A 16,484-nucleotide genomic window follows, 5' to 3' on the forward strand; every position below is an offset into this window, starting at 1 on the left:
ACACATCAGTAGATTTCGAAATGTGATCTACTGATGTGAATGATAATGATAATGAAAATGGCAAACGGAATTCTCATTTAGCTATCATTATCATTTCAAAGGACAGAAAGGGGTCGAATCGAAGTATTTCAAAATTCCAAGTACTTCATTTTGAAGACACATGCAACTGATTAAGGAAACATTATCAAATACTTTTATTGGCTTTTTTACATGCTAAAAATCAAACGTCATGCAAAGAATTTTAACATGAAAGGAAAGCCAACGAAGAGAGAAGTAGACCCAATGACTTACCATCCGGCCGGATGACGTCATTCATGCCATCAAAGCTAGATTTTTGGATTCGACTTCTCTCGCGTTGGAATAAATGTTAACAGCCGGAAAGAGTTTTGTATAACGAAGTGGAAACTTTGCGCAGTGCTTCTAACTATAAGAACATTTTTTAGTCATTTATTAGGCGGTGGAAAAGGAAGGCATTTCAAAACAACTTTCTTATTTGCCTTTCACGAGAAAGATATATTAGCGTTAGAACATTTTACTTTATCTTTCACTATAAAACATAGTAAGCCTGATCACCATAAAATTTTTAAAGTGTCCATGCAATTACAGAAGGAAATAAAATCGCATGCACTAAGCTGTATAACATTCTGATAAAGACTGTAACTCTGGATGTTTTGATTTACCATCGTATTACATTTAACACTCTAATACATCAATAAATCTGCGACCGTTGCTAAGCAACTGATTTTTTAGTTAAACAATAAAGCGATAATGTTGTTGCATGAAAAATAGCTCTTTATTTTAACTACATTGTATTACACTTTGGCATTTTGGATTTATAAGCAAAGCTATGGAAAAAAAAAAAAATTAAGCTTTCAGATTTTATATTACGCCCAAAGGGGCGTTTTTTTTTTATCGTTTTGTATGTTATCTTTACTTATTAAATATCATACTCTTCGCACTTGAAAACCATAAAATTCAATTTAACAGCAGTATTGCAAAATAATTTTAAAATGAGCATATCTTAAGAATTTCCGATACAGAGTCTCGCGCGCTGGGGATAAAAATGTTTTTTTTTTGTAGTCCAAAAGGGCTTTGTCCCTGAAGAAGTATTGTTTTCGTTTTGCGATTTTGCATCGGTACCCTATAAACGGCGTATCACTTTTAAAATCGTTGCCAGCAAATACTATCGCCCTGTATTATATTTGAAGAAATTAAATAATGAAGAATCTGCATAAAGGTATGTATGTTTCTCGCATTGTGATAAAACAACGATACCTAGACCCATCAATTTGACTTACCAATTTTGAATGACGTAATACTACTGTAAATATGGGCATCTGCGAATATGGGAATATCGATTTCATATTTTTGATTAACAAACTCAACGATTTAAAGACGAACAATGGCAACACTCTATGAGGAGAAAAAAAAAAAAAAAAAAACCTTCTTATCTCCAGGGCGCGGATCATTTTAAAGTTATTTTGGACATAGCTGTTGAACTGAATTTTATGGTTTAAGTGCAAAGAACATGATATTTAATAAATAAAGGTAATACACAAAATGTTAAAAAACGCCCCTTTAGATGTAATTTAAAATCTGAAAACCTTTCAGATTTTATTATTAGTTTTCTTTTTTTTTTTCCTTTTCTTTTTTTTCCTTTTTTTCTTTCTTTCTTTCCCCCCCTTTTTTTTTCCTTTTTGTACAATTTTGCCATTGCATTTGAAACTGTTGAGTTTGTTAATCAAAAATTCGTTAAAAATTTGGAAAATATAAAATAAATAATAAAACAAATTCCAAATTTAGTCTTCCAGATGCCAATATTCGGGTGGAAACGAACGATATTCAAACTTTGATGGCTCTAGGTACCGTTGTTTTATCACAATACGAGACACATACATACATTTATGCATATTCTTCATTATTTAATTTCTTTAAATATAACGTAGGGTTCCAATATTTGGTGGCAACAATTTGCAAAGTAAACCGACATTTATAGTGAATCAACGCAAAATGCCAAAACGAAATTAATAATCCTTCTGGGCTAAAGCACTTTGGGCTAATAAGTATTTAATCTCATATACGTAATTCTGAAATATTCAGAAGGAATTAAAGGAAAAAAATAACAGAAAAAAAAGTAAATTTCATTAAAATTGATACAAATGTACTAATTCATAGACAATTACTTGTTATTTTAAATATAAATACTAAAATAAATTCTTATAATATTTAAAAACATTTTTCCTTCTTTTTTAACCAAATTAAGGGGCAAAATTTACGGCATTAGCTTGGAACATGTTCTCCTTTCTGGTGTATTAACGTTTTTCAACGAACGTATGGACAAGGGTTAAAGAGTAGTCCAACCTAAAAGTTCCCTTAGTAACGTTATGCTGCATGACCTACATTTATCAGCCGAGCTGTCAAGAGAAAATATTTATTCTAGTTATATTTGTTTACACTTTTTTTGACAACGTGAAGGTATTTTATATTTGTCTAAGCTTGACAATGGCACGTAGATGTTTGTGCTGAAAAGCATACAAAGATGACGCTTCTTTTTCTGTTACACTAAAAAGGATCAGTGCTTTGGAAAAAATTTAAACAAGGTTAGGATAAAATGAGTCGTTAAGATTGGGAAACTTTGACTGATTTATTGAGCTGGTAATATCTATTAAATCCCCACCAAGGTTAAAAAGGTATTTATTTCTCTTACTTGAATACAAATTAAGTAGCGCTACCAGATCTGATCTTGTTTTACCATCAGTATTGCGCAGTTTGACGAAACAAGATTAAGTAGTATATCTCACTGCTTGATTTGTTCTAGTTAGCATTTTGTTTATTTGATATTCACAAAACGTTCTTTTGTTACAAATATTTTCCAAGCACATTTTTGGAAAATGTAGTCAATTTGTTTCGCCTTTAAATATATAATTTTACTTTGGTTGTTTTAATTTTTTATAATAATGGGCTGAAGGCCCAAGAATAAAATTCTGTACAGTTGATATATAAGCTGATTTATTCATAAAATATTGCATAACTTTCGTTTGATTAAGTTTATTTAGCAATAATTAAAACATTATATTTACTCGTTTTCGACAAATCTAAGTTTTACTTTAAAGGAATTATTGTTTCAGAAGTCAAACAACAAAAATCAGCGTTATAGTTACAAAATTTTTCACAGGACTAGTTTCGATGGTTTTACCGAACCACCATCCTCAGCTGCAAAACCGCAAATGAATTATTGTTGTTGTTGTTCACTTGTCTGACCTATAGTCAGCCCAAGCCCAAGAAATCCCTTGTGTTAAGGAGCAGTTCCGCCCCCAGTTTTGATGGAGAGTACCCCGGGGGAGAACGGGTTCGAGGGTCTCCCACTCCTCTTTCCCTACCACCAACCTCTTGAGAGAACTTTCGGCTCGCCGCATATTTAGAATGCCCCCATGCCACACGGACACTCTACATCTACAAACATCCATACCTTTGCTGCTCAAAGTAAAGAACTGGGCCCACCAGCGGCCGAGCGGTAAAAGCCGCTGAACACTGGTAGTTCGGTCTAGGGATCGAATTCCGATGAACGGGCTGGCTGCATGGGGGTTTTCGTGGTTTTCCCTATGAGCCAGTTTCCCTTAAAAAGAGCTCCATGGGCATCCCTCCCTCTCCGTGTAGTTCCTATGGGCGGAACACGTAATAAGTAAAAAAAAAAAAAAAAAAAAAAAAAGTAAAGAACTGGGTATAATACTTTGGAAGAAAGAAGTTCTTCCATTTTGTTACTTTGTTAATATGAAATAAACGAATATTTTATTTGCAAGCAAAATCGTTCATAACAGTAATTGGGGAATTATTACTCAAATTTAAAGAATCTAGCATTCTTAGAAAGCATATACTAACGAGCTCTAAAAAGCCTGTAGAAAATTTATCTTCAAGTTTTTGACATCTTTGCAAATTGTCGAAAGTATTTGAAAATGTAAGAAAATTTGTAGTTTGCTTAGGAAACGCAGTTCATATTTCTATCTTGAAGCAAAATAAAGGTACTGAATAATACAAATAAAGTTTTATCATTTTATTCACACTTTGAAAAAATTTATGTAACCTCTTCAATAAATCAAAATATTAAGGGCTTTAAAGTAGCTGCCCTGATCTCTATAGGGGCTGCCGTATCTTTAGGCCAGCGTTCGAGCAACTAAGATGTTTTAGATGTTTATAAGTGAGTGTCTATGGGAAATGAGGGCACACTTAAAATAGTGACGAACCCAAATCCTCTCAAGAGGCCCTGGTGGTAGGGCAAGAGGAATGGATCGACCCTCCATTCCGTCCCGTGGAATGTTCTCCATTACAACTGAGACAGAACATCCCCGTCGCGGGTGTAAAATAGGTCGCCTCTGAGGCAACGCTGTCGGTAATGAGAAGGCTTAATGATCAACGGATATTAACCATCCAGACAAATGTGTTAAACTGCTAATATACGGACATTTGAAACAACAAAAACAACGTCTTTATTGAGTTGCGCTACTCGTATTAACGTCTTCACTATTTCTGCTATTCCTGCTTCGGAAAAAAAAAAAAAAAAAAAAAAAAAAAAAGGAAATAGTTTCATCAACTTTAGTAATAAATTTTATGTCATTATATATCGGCAAACAATAAGATAGCATATCACTATCACTTTATTAATATTTATGTAAAAAAAGTTAACAAAACACTTTATATTAAATTTATTTTATCATTTCTTGTGCATGTAAGCAGTTTCCATCAATGGTGTGTGGAGTTACTTTTCTAGCTTTGTTATACATATTTATATGCATATGTACATATTATTGAAACATAATTTTTCTAAACTTTGCTGTATTTCAGACATAATTTTCCTAAACTATCGTTAGCTCGAGTTTTCGACACTCTTATTTCTTTCGCTTGAGTGTTTTTTTTTTTTTTTTTTAACAAAGTTTGGCTGTAATTAAAGTTTTTACAACTTACCACTGTTAATTTCTTTTGATAATTCGTTGCGCTGAAAAGAGCGTACAAAGGACTGTTATGTCCAACTTGTCTTTCCCAGTTTCCGTGGAAATCGTAAGTCATGACGTTCAGCATATCCAAGTACCTGCGAAGATTAAATATGTCATAAGAAGAAGAATATCTCTGACAAAATGGATATTTCAAGAGACAAATTGCTTTTGTTTTGAAGTTTTATTCTCAGTATGATAATTTCCCATTAATTAGGAAGATGTTTCAAAGCATATTTATTTCAATAAGACTGCAGAAGTGGTTTTTTAAACCGTAGCATCTTGAAAATAAGCAATATGAAATTTGACTTTGGGGGATCAAAGTATTTCATTTATAAGGGAAGTCACTTATAGTAAAAACTGATTTTCAAAGGGGTATATTGATATAATTCATACCTTAAATACATATAGAAATTAAAATGCTCAGTTCAGCGTTTACCACACTATATATTACTCAGTCAGCCAGCATCATTATTAGGTACGATTAAAAAATTCAAACAATATATATATATAAGATGATTCTAAATTGCTTTTACAAATCAAGAGGAGTGATAGTACCCATCCAGACTAGCAATAATTACCATAGAACATAGGGTCGCATTCCACTCTGAGAGGCAGAAAAGAAGCATCGAGGAAGGACAAGGAGACTATTTATCTCCTAATACTATCAAGAATTAACAGTATGCAAATATGCATTGAGAAGAAGCAATTTGCTCTTAATTGGTACTGGAGAAACCCAATCAGAGCAGACGGTGTCCTTGAAAAGCCATATCATCGCTTCAAGTATCAGGGCAGGTATCCTAGGTGATCAATCTGGCAAGCCCTTACAATCATGCCAGACGGTTTGACCGGCGCAACATACCGTATCTTCTTCGAAAAGTACTTCCCACTTTATTGCAGGCTGTTCCTCTCCCCATTCGGAGAGACATGTGGCCATAATTCAGGGAAGACCCAATCCTCCTATTCCCACTGGACCATATGATTATAAAGGGTCGACCCCCTCAAGACCACAAAAGGAAAGAAGAGAGGAAAAGAAGCTAATTAACTAAAAATAATTGGAGGCTAATTAACGAACTAAAAATAAAGAAGAGACATACAAACAACGAAGCACAACACCAAACATTCAAAATCCAAAAACAATTAAAAACCCCACGGGCAAACAGAGTGGCGGAAACTCTCAAGAAACATTCATTCACATGAATTTTCGGAACAGGCACAGGCGGTCCAAAGCCATCGAGGAATTCCCAATTTAAATAACCTGCAGAAGGTCAAACCGAATTCCCTACAGTATTACTTTGATAGCATATTATTTGTATAATCATTATTCTATTTAAACTATTAATTTATTTTAAAAATTTACTTTAATAGTCCTACCACTATCTGAATTCAAATGTATTAATTATCTTTAATAATCATAGAAAAGAAGCTCCAGACTGCCAATAACCAAAACTGGAAAAATTTAAGATTGCCATGTATCATATTAAAACTTTAGTAATTACTCCATTAAGAACAGAATATAAGAAAAGTTTTAAAACTTTAAAATTTCAGAACATTTTAAAATCAAAAATACAATTAAAAATTTAAGAAAAAATATAAAAATTCCATAAAATTTAAAATTTTAAAAATCAAAATCCTAAAACTCAAAACCACCATTAATTTCGATAATTTAAATCTGGTAATCCATCAGGATTCTCAACATTTGCAAGGCCATATCCATGTAACAATCAACTGCATCTCCTCGAAATATTGTATAACTTCTACTATTCATTAAATAAAACATTACACAGAAAAATTTCAAAATTTTCGTAGTAAACCTATAAATACTCATAACTGAGAATATAATACATATAATCAAAAGATAAATATACACAATACTAAACAAATATTCCAAATTCAACTCTATTAGAATTAATCAAATCCATTGCACATTTAGAATATGTTTTTAAGATTTCCAAGTTCTATGGCTTATCTCCCAAACATTTCTTTCTCAAATTTTCCAATAAGGAACAATGATTCAAGAAGTGATCTGCGTTACCAACTTGATGGCAATGACCACACAAGTCTGAATTTTGTAAATTAAATCTCGAGAGGTACGCGGGAAATCTTCCATGCCCAGTTAAAAATTGGTTTAAATCAATATTACTAATTGGTCGCATACCATTTTGAATTTTAATAGACTTCAAAAGATCCACGCGCCTCTCTGATTCATTCCATCTAGTATTCCAAATATCATTATAAAATTTTTCATGTTTCTAATTACATAACTTCTCGAACCAGAAATTTCTATTTATATTCACAATCATCATTAGTGGTCGCCTCTTTAGCCAGCACGTCGGCCCTTTCATTTCCAACAAAGCCAACATGGGCTTTTATCCAGTGTAAAGAGACATGTGGTTCATGCACGAGAGCCCCAGAACATTTTTCCGTCACGGTCCGTAATCTTTTGAATGCCACATATTCCGCACGATGATACGGGCGTGGCGGACCTGTGGCTTGGCCTCTTAGCTCACCGGACCTCAACCCACTAAACTTTTCTTCTGGGGGTAGATGAAATCTTTACTGTACGACACGTCTGAAAATCTCATGGCGAGAATCGTTGTTGCCGCGGAAAAAATTAACACAACGCTAGGAATCTTCGGGAGGGTGCGCCAATCGTCCCTTCCGATGTCAACTGTGCAATAACACGGGTGGTCGGCATTTTGAGCACTTTCTGTGAATTTTTCACTAAACAATAAATCTGATTGCGCAACTTTTGGTCTCGTTCATTCGCTTTCCCAACACGGTTATAAGTTGGAATTCTAATATTTCTCTTTTCTGCCTCTCAGTGTGGAATGCAACCCTATGTTCTATAGTAATTATTGCTCGTCTGGATGGGTACTATGATCCCTCTAAATTAGTAAAAGCAATTTAAAATTACCCTGTATATATATAGGGGGTTAGCTATCCCATACTATTCTTTGTAAAGCACACTACCGTGCGTTAAAAATTCAGAGGATACATTTGGCAATAATAGCATGATTTTTAATACAATAAACTTATTCAGGAGGAGATAGCTTAGTGCTTGAAAAATTATAGCTTTATTATTGGGATATTATTATTCCAGGACCACATGATTTACTTATTTAAAGCAATACTCATGTAATATCTGAAACAGCGATATATCAAGTAGCATGACAGCAGAAATATACCAAATGACTAAATTTAAACACATTATCTGAAAGAAAAGGCATTCCTTTCTAGTAATACTCATTTTCTTATTGTTGGTTGTGAATCAACGAATAAATTTAACGCCCATCTTACTTGTTGATTTCTTTGACGTCATATCCAGCAGCGACGGCTTCAAAACTAGCAGGAACAGCAGCTGTCAACAGCAACCTAGGTTTTTCCGAGGCCTTAGCTTCGCCCACAAATGCTTCATGCAGATCCTTTAGCAAATAAAATAAAAATAGTAAGTTAAAAATTACCAGGTTGAAACAAAAATAGGATGGCGAAAGCCCTTACATATGCTGCAAGAAAGAGCGATGATTAAAGCTTCATGGTACGGTTCTTTACGCAGAAAGTTCGAAGAATTTTCTACGTTTGAATTGGCTAACCATGAACAAACTTAAATTATTAAAGTATACCTTAAGATACCGAATCATTCATTTCAATGCAGGCAAAAAAAAGGAATTCAGCAATAAAACGAGTTACAGTAACACGAAGATTTAATTTTGACTTTTCCTAGCGCATTAAAACTTATGATTATACTAGATAAGTGTTTTCTAAAACTTTTCTTATTACATAACCTGTTTAAAGTTCTAAAATGTTTAAGGACCACTAGAGTAAATTTTGGTTTGTAATAATAATAATAAATGATAACGCAGATATGTTACATAAACAAAAGGAATGCTTATTTCAATTTTTATATCATACGTATTAAAGAAACCTAGAGACATAAAATTAATTAAATGAAACAAAAAATTAAAAAAAAAAAAATCTGAAATGTATCAGATTTTAAATTACGTCCAAAGGGGCGTTTTTTTAACATTTTGTGTGTTACCTTTCTTTATTAAATATCATGTTCCTCGCACTTAAACCATAAGATCCAGTGCAACAGCAATATCGCAAAATAGTTTTAAAACGAGCATATCTTTAGAATTTCCGATACAGAGACTCACGCGCTGGAGATAAAAATGTTTTTTATGCACAACGTTGCCATTGCTCGCTTTGAAATCCTTGAGTTTGTTAATCAAAAATTCGTCAAAGTTTTAAAAAATAGGAAATCGATCATAAAACAAATTTCAAATTTCAAATTTGGTCTTCCACATGCTCATATTCGTTGGAGGATTACGTTATTCAAAATTCGATGAATCTATGTACCGTTGTTTTATCACAATACGAGAAATATACATACATTTATGCAGATTTTTCATTATTTAATTTCTTCAAATATAATGCAGGACTCTAACATTTTGTGGCAACAGTTTGAAAAGTGAACCGACATTTATGAGTCCGACGCAAAATGCCAAAACGAAACTCATAGTCCTTCGGGATTCAAATCCCTTTGGACTAATAAAAAAAATGTTAAAGGTTTCAGATTTTAAATTACGTCCAAAGGGGCGTTTTTTTAACATTTTGTGTGTTACACTTATTTATTAAATATCAGGTTCTTCGTACGCAAACCATAAAATTCAGTTCAATAGCAATATCGCGAAATAGTTTTAAAATGAGCATATCCTTTAGAATTTCCGATACAGAGGCTCGCGCGCTGGAGATAAAAATGTTTTTTCTGTACAACGTTGCCATAACTCGCTTTGAAATCCTTGAGTTTGTTAATCAAAAATTCGTTAAAAGTTTACAAAACATGAAATCGATAATAAAACAAATTCCACATTTAAAATTTGGTCTTCCACATGCCCATATTCGTAGGAGGATTACGTCATTCAAAATTCGATGTCTCTATGTACCGTTGTTTTACAGCAGTGCGAGAAATATACATATATTTATGCAGATTTTTCATTATTTAATTTCTTCAAATATAATGCAGGACTCTAACATTGGGTGGCAACAGTCTAAAAAGTGAAACGGACATTTATAATGATTCAACGCAAAATCGCAAAACGAAAACAATACTCCTTCAGAGACAAAGCCCTTTTGGACTAATAATATAGATAAATAAAAATATTTTCACTTTTCAATAACTTCGGTATATTTAAGGCTTTGAGTCAAAGGGAAGATAAATGAATGATCACGGAATAACAAGTGAAATTTGACTTTTATGGGCTATATCCATCATAGAGAAAAATTACAATATTCATTTCTAAAACAGTAGAACTTATGATAATAAGAAAACTTACACTTATTAATTATTAAAAATTTTGCATTTACTTAAATAATTTCAAAAATAAACTAAAAAAATGCCTTTAAAATACTAAAGTGTCCCTAATTCTATATGCATTTCATTGGCAATGGAAGTCATTTGGTATTGTGCTACAGTATTATTAAATTGATTATCCGCGAGAAATTGTTGACAACAATGACGAACGTAACATCGTAAGAGGAATCTGTATAACTTCACGTTTTATGGAATCTTTCAAATACGACAGATCTTGTTAATTTGATGCGCACATATTACATTTCAGATAACTTCAGAGCCAGAAATCCTTTGGAGTAACGTTGGAGGATTACGATGAGCAGGAAACTACAAATTTACGTAAGATGACTCTGTCTCAATTTTATACACGTTGAAGACTTGTAATTTCAATATAAGTCTTTTACCCTCTTCTCTTATATTAGGCACTGGTCCTTTACAATACTCTTCTTTGCAAATGCTTTACGCCGGTAGTTTTCGTCATCCGTGTCTCGTTCTAACGTCATTTATAGTTTTTCAGTGCACCGATCAATTTGCTCAGGAAAATTTGGTTGTTGCCATTCGAAAATTTCGAAATGTTTTCACTGTAACCGTAACCTTGAGATTCTGTTATTTTAAATCATCAGAATATCCAGCACATGTCTTCAGATAATAAGAACTGAAACTTCGTTTGATTGGTTGAGCGGATATGTCGCTAGGACTTTATATATTGAGGTGATTAGTTATATATCTACAGGGTGATTAGCGAATAAGCCCTGATTTCAAAATTAAATATCTCTACAACAAAAATCGATAGAATTATGCGGTAAACTGTACAGTTATTAGCAAAACTGTAAAAATGGTGTACAAAAGTTTAGAAAATTTAGTTACGAAAATCGTTAGCAGATGGCGCTCTGCGCTGAAAACCCTTTCTCTGAAAGGAGTCAAAAAATTAATTAAAAAGATAAAGTGAAGCAGCCTTCGCAATCAAAATACAATTTTTTCAAAATGTTCACCGTTCGGAACAATGAGGTGGCGTAAATAATGAAATTTGACGTTTTGCAATGTCTTGACGGAAATGGAATCACATGCAACACCATAAACGATTCAAGCTCATCTAGAGTAGCCGGATTGTTTCGATAGACAGTGTCTTTCAATGCGCCGCACAGAAAGAAGTCACAAGGACTCAGATCGGGAGAATATGGAGGCCAAGCTATTCCTGTGTCAGTAAAATGGAGGATAATCTAACGCAATTACTCTATTCCCAAAGTATTCATGAAGAAGGTGAAAAACTTTATAACTTTATTTGTTCAATGTGGTCGAGCCCCCATCTTGCAGGAACCAGTCGATCCTCCAACGCTAGTTGAATGCTTACAAATTTTTTCAAAATTGTAACGTAACGTTCAGTAGTTATCGTTTCTCGTACGAAAAAAGGTCCGATAATGCCTCTGGAGCATTCCGCAGCCCATACCATAATTTTAGGCGAATGCAGTGCTTTTTTTTGACACAAATGAGAATTTTCGGTACCCGAAAATCTCCAGTTTTGTTTATTAACGATTCCCTTCAAATGAAAAGGTGCCTCATCTGTGAACCAGATGCAGCTCACATCAAATCTGTCGTTGTCGATCATTGTTAGAATCTGATTCGCAAAGCCAACCCTTTGTTGCACAGCTTTCATGGGTATGGCCTGATGACATTGGATTTTGTATGGAAACAGCTGTAGGCTATTTTTTAATATTTTTTGCTTGCTCGTGTACTTCAAACCTGTCTCTGATGACATCCGTCGGATGCTTTTCCTAGGATTTTGCTGAACAATTCCAGAAACTTTGGCTGAATTTTCAGGAGTGACTAGTTGACTAGTTTTCAGGAGTTTGCTTAGGCCCAACATTTCCCTTTCGATCATCAGCCACGCTGCCAGTCCGTTCGAATTTCGCGAAGAGCATGCGAATGGTTTTCGCATCGGGTCCAACTGGAACATTGAATCGGTTTTGAAAACTGCGACGTGTTGCCGTAGGACTGTGTTCTAATCTGCGAAATTCCAGAACCAAAATACACGTTGTTGAATGGAATACATTATTTCACTTTCTACGCTAGCCTCTTTTCACTAGCCAACAGTAGTACTGATCACTTTCGACTTCGAAGCACATTTTAAAGGCTATTGATAGGTCATTGCGATTAGAGCGCCATCTATTAACGATTTTCATAACTAAATTTTATAAACTTATGTACACTATTTTTTCAGTTTTTCTAATAAACATACAATTTACCGCATAATTCTATCGATCCTTGTTGTAGAGATATTTAATTTTGAAATCAGGGCTTATTCGCTGATCACCCTGTATATATATCTATCTACATATGAAGATAGTACATATATATAAGTTCTTATGAACTCCGTCTAATTATTGCCTTTCTTACATGCAAGAATATGCATAATTTACATGTTAAGCAAATGGGCCGCCCAGATGGTATAGTGGTTAAGAGAGCCGACTATTTTACCGAATGGCCCGTGTTCGAATCCCGGAGAAATTTTGGCGTAACTGTCCGTCCCTTCATAGGAGGCAAAGGTGGCCGCCTTTTAGGCGCCTGCCTAATGAAATGGCCACCACTTCCGACCCTAGGAGTGGCCAATGTCGGGGGAAAAAAAAAAACTGAAATGTTTCAGATTTTAAATTACGTCCAAAGGGGCGTTTTTTAACATTTTGTGTGTTACCTTTCTTTATTAAATATCATGTTCCTCGCACTTAAACCATAAGATCCAGTGCAACAGCAATATCGCAAAATAGTTTTAAAACGAGCATATCTTTAGAATTTCCGATACAGAGACTCACGCGCTGGAGATAAAAATGTTTTTTCTGCACAACGTTGCCATTGCTCGCTTTGAAATCCTTGAGTTTGTTAATCAAAAATTCGTCAAAGTTTTAAAAAATAGGAAATCGATCATAAAACAAATTTCAAATTTCAAATTTGGTCTTCCACATGCTCATATTCGTTGGAGGATTACGTTATTCAAAATTCGATGACTCTATGTACCGTTATTTTATGACAATGTGAGAAATATACATACATTTACGCAGATTTTCATTATTTAATTTCTTCAAATATAATGCAGGACTCTAACATTTTATGGCAGCAGTTTGAAAAGTGAACGGACATTTATGAGTCCGACGCAAAATGCCAAAACGAAACTAATAGTCCTTCGGGATTCAAATCCCTTTGGACTAAAAAAAAAAAAAAAAAAAAAAAAAAAAAAAAAAAAAACCAGTGCCCGCTATTCCAAAAAAAAAAAAAAAAAAAGTATTAAGCAAATGAAATATGTAAACTGCATAAGAAATAACTAAAATACGAATTTGTATGTGGATAGGAAAATTAAATAACGTAAAATATACGCTTCAAAGATAACTAGAGATGAGTTCTGACATTTTTATTTTCATATTTTTCGTAAACATGTTAATGTAAAATTTTACGCTGAGTTCATGTATAGTAATGAAGTAGCAACATTATAAATTTCTCTAAAAAGAATAAAGCATATACAAGTAATATTTTCGAATTTTGTACATTTACTTGTGAAATATCTTTCCTTGGTAGTTCGTGAATGCCATTAAAAGGAGAATAAGAAAAAAAAGGACATTCGCAAATATTTCCTACGTAAGGGAAACCGTTTACCAGTCTCTATCCTAAAAAGTAGCGTTTTCTACTAAGATAATATCGCATAAAAATATATTTCACAATGCTCATAAAATATTGATATTTTCAAATTAGTTTTCAATAGAAAATAACGAATATTTAAGTTAAAGAAATGCCTATTAATGTAATGAGTTTTGTAAAATTTAAGGAAAATGCTTACCTTTACGAGGTTTGTGAATTTTTCCTTATCCTCAGCTCCTCTTGGAAATTCCCATGCTATATCCAAACCGTCAAATTTTCTCTGTCGCAAGTATTCGATGGCATTAAACACGAAGAGAGATTGCCTGTAAATATATATATATATATATAATTAAAGAAAAACGGGATTGAGTAACTTAACATATAGCAGAAAAATGCTGAGTTTCTGAATGCTGTTTGCTATTATGAACTTTTTTATTCATTGTGCAGCAGGGTCAAAATGTTCTTGATATATTAAAAAAATACCAAAGCTTTCAAATTTTGTATTACACCAAAAGGGGCGTTTTTTTTACATTTACATACACATACACGTTTTTGAGAGCATTTGGGTTAATGTTACTAATGTTACAACTAAAAATATTTGAAAGCAGCCTTTCTTTAGAATTTCCGATAGACAGTCTCGTGCGCTAGAGATAATTTTTTTTTTTTTTTTTTCCGTACAGTGTTGCCATTGCTCTCTTTGAAATCGTTGAGTTTGTTAACCAAACATCCGTTAAAAATCTATACAATTTGAAGTATATAATATTTAAAAACAGCATATCTTTAGAATTTTCGATAGACAGTCTCGCGCGCTGTAGATAAAAATGGTTTTTCCCATGCAATGTTGCCACTGCTTGATATAAAATCATCGAGTTTGTTAATCAGAAATTCATTAAAGTTTACAAAGTATGAAGTACACAATAAAACAAATCCGAAATTTAAAATTCGGACTTCCAAGTGTCCATATTCGGGTGGAGGGCTATGTTATTCAAAATTGAATGGCTCTAAGTACGGCTGATTTTTTACGATGCGAGAAACATGCACACATTCACGCAAATTCCTTATTATATTTTAAATATTATACAGAGGGATAATATTTGCTGGCAACAATTTGAAAAATGATACAGACTTTTATAGTGATTCAACGCAAATCCCGTTTTCAGAATAACAGGCTTTCTGGGCTAACGTTCCTTTGGCCTAATAAAAAATAAAACGTAAATGTTTAAACATATATTATTTCTTTCTGGTCGACCGACCTCAAAATCTATTCTTCCTAAACTCCTGAAAGCTCTTGTTTATGAATTCCTTTTCGAACGAAATTCCTCTCACTTAAGCTATCATAAAGTTAGCAACTGCCTATTTAACTGAAGTTTCCGCTGTGTTCTTCATTATGTATTACTATTTTTCAGTTTCACCTTTAAACGAACTGCAGCACTGGTTGCTAGCAGCTGTAAAGACGGAAGAACTAAACCAAAGATAGGGACAAGTCCATTTAGGTAATACAAATATACAAACTATGATAAAAGATGAATTTATGACACATTTAACAAGTCCTAAAAAGTAGTGAGCTCAGTATTAAAGAGATGGGCGGAGGAAGTATCGAGTCTAGCCTGTCGGGCAGCTAACTGTCCGATGTACCTGTATACATGCGGTTTAGGTGCTTCCGCTTTGAAAGATATAAAAATATAAACATAGGAATTAGAAATTTCAGAGATTTCTACGGTACATAAGACTTGTTACTTCCTTGTACGAAGTAAAAAGGAAGTATTGTAATCGCGAAAAGTTTCAGGTAGCATATATCGAAATATCCATTTTGACGAAAATATCCATTTTGACAGCTATCGAATGCAATTTAACGATATTTTTGCGTGATATCTGTACGTAAGGACAGAATAAAAGAGTATTTTCCTCCCAAAAAATTATAAAACTGCTTTAAAATGAATTCTGAAGAGAATTTTTCGTGGCGTCTGTACGAACGTATGTACGTACGTAAGTACGTATCTCGCATAACTCAAAAACGAGTAGCATCAGAACATTGAAATTTTGTATATAGGACTGCCATAACATGTAGATGTGCACCTCGTATTTTGGTTGCAATAGGCCGCACCAAACGTATATAAATATATTTATATATGTATCCACTCTGTTACCCGCCTCAGTGATCTCAGTTTCTTTACTCTTATACTATGTTTGTAAATTGTACATTTTTTGCTTTAAAAATGACTGAATTATGTTTTTCTTGTCTTTCGGTTAAGGGTTTTATGCCTTTAGTAAATCTGCATGCAATATTTTTAAAGTTATCAATAATTTAAAAGTTTTTAAAGTGCGGCTAAGCCTAATAATTTTTGCCATGGCGGCCATGTTTGTTTACATTTGAAACTCAGCAGAATAGCAGATTTGTTGCCAATTAGAGAAACTAAGCTTCGCAAAGATAACGACTTATCATTGCGAATTAAATCATGATTAATTCATTCTGGAATTTATTCGAGGAAATAAGTGCTTAAGATTTACTTCGTAATTTTTAA

General features: G+C 33.4%; 1 protein-coding gene across 1 annotated transcript in view; it reads right to left on the reverse strand.

Moving 5' to 3' along the window:
* Cht7 (chitinase 7) overlaps positions 1–16,484 on the reverse strand; it is a 190,658-nt gene that overhangs the window by 17,125 nt on the left and 157,049 nt on the right. Inside the window, exons 11-13 of the mRNA XM_035368167.2 lie at positions 14,162–14,285; positions 8,286–8,410; positions 4,960–5,083 (exon numbers count right to left, since the gene is read on the reverse strand). Coding sequence (XP_035224058.1) covers positions 4,960–5,083; positions 8,286–8,410; positions 14,162–14,285 — 373 coding nt within the window. The remainder of the gene's footprint in view (positions 1–4,959; positions 5,084–8,285; positions 8,411–14,161; positions 14,286–16,484) is intronic.

Source organism: Stegodyphus dumicola, chromosome 9 (assembly GCF_044657685.1).
Source record: "Stegodyphus dumicola isolate Sdum_Otavi_A_Nest chromosome 9, ASM4465768v1".
Lineage (NCBI taxonomy): Eukaryota > Metazoa > Arthropoda > Arachnida > Araneae > Eresidae > Stegodyphus > Stegodyphus dumicola.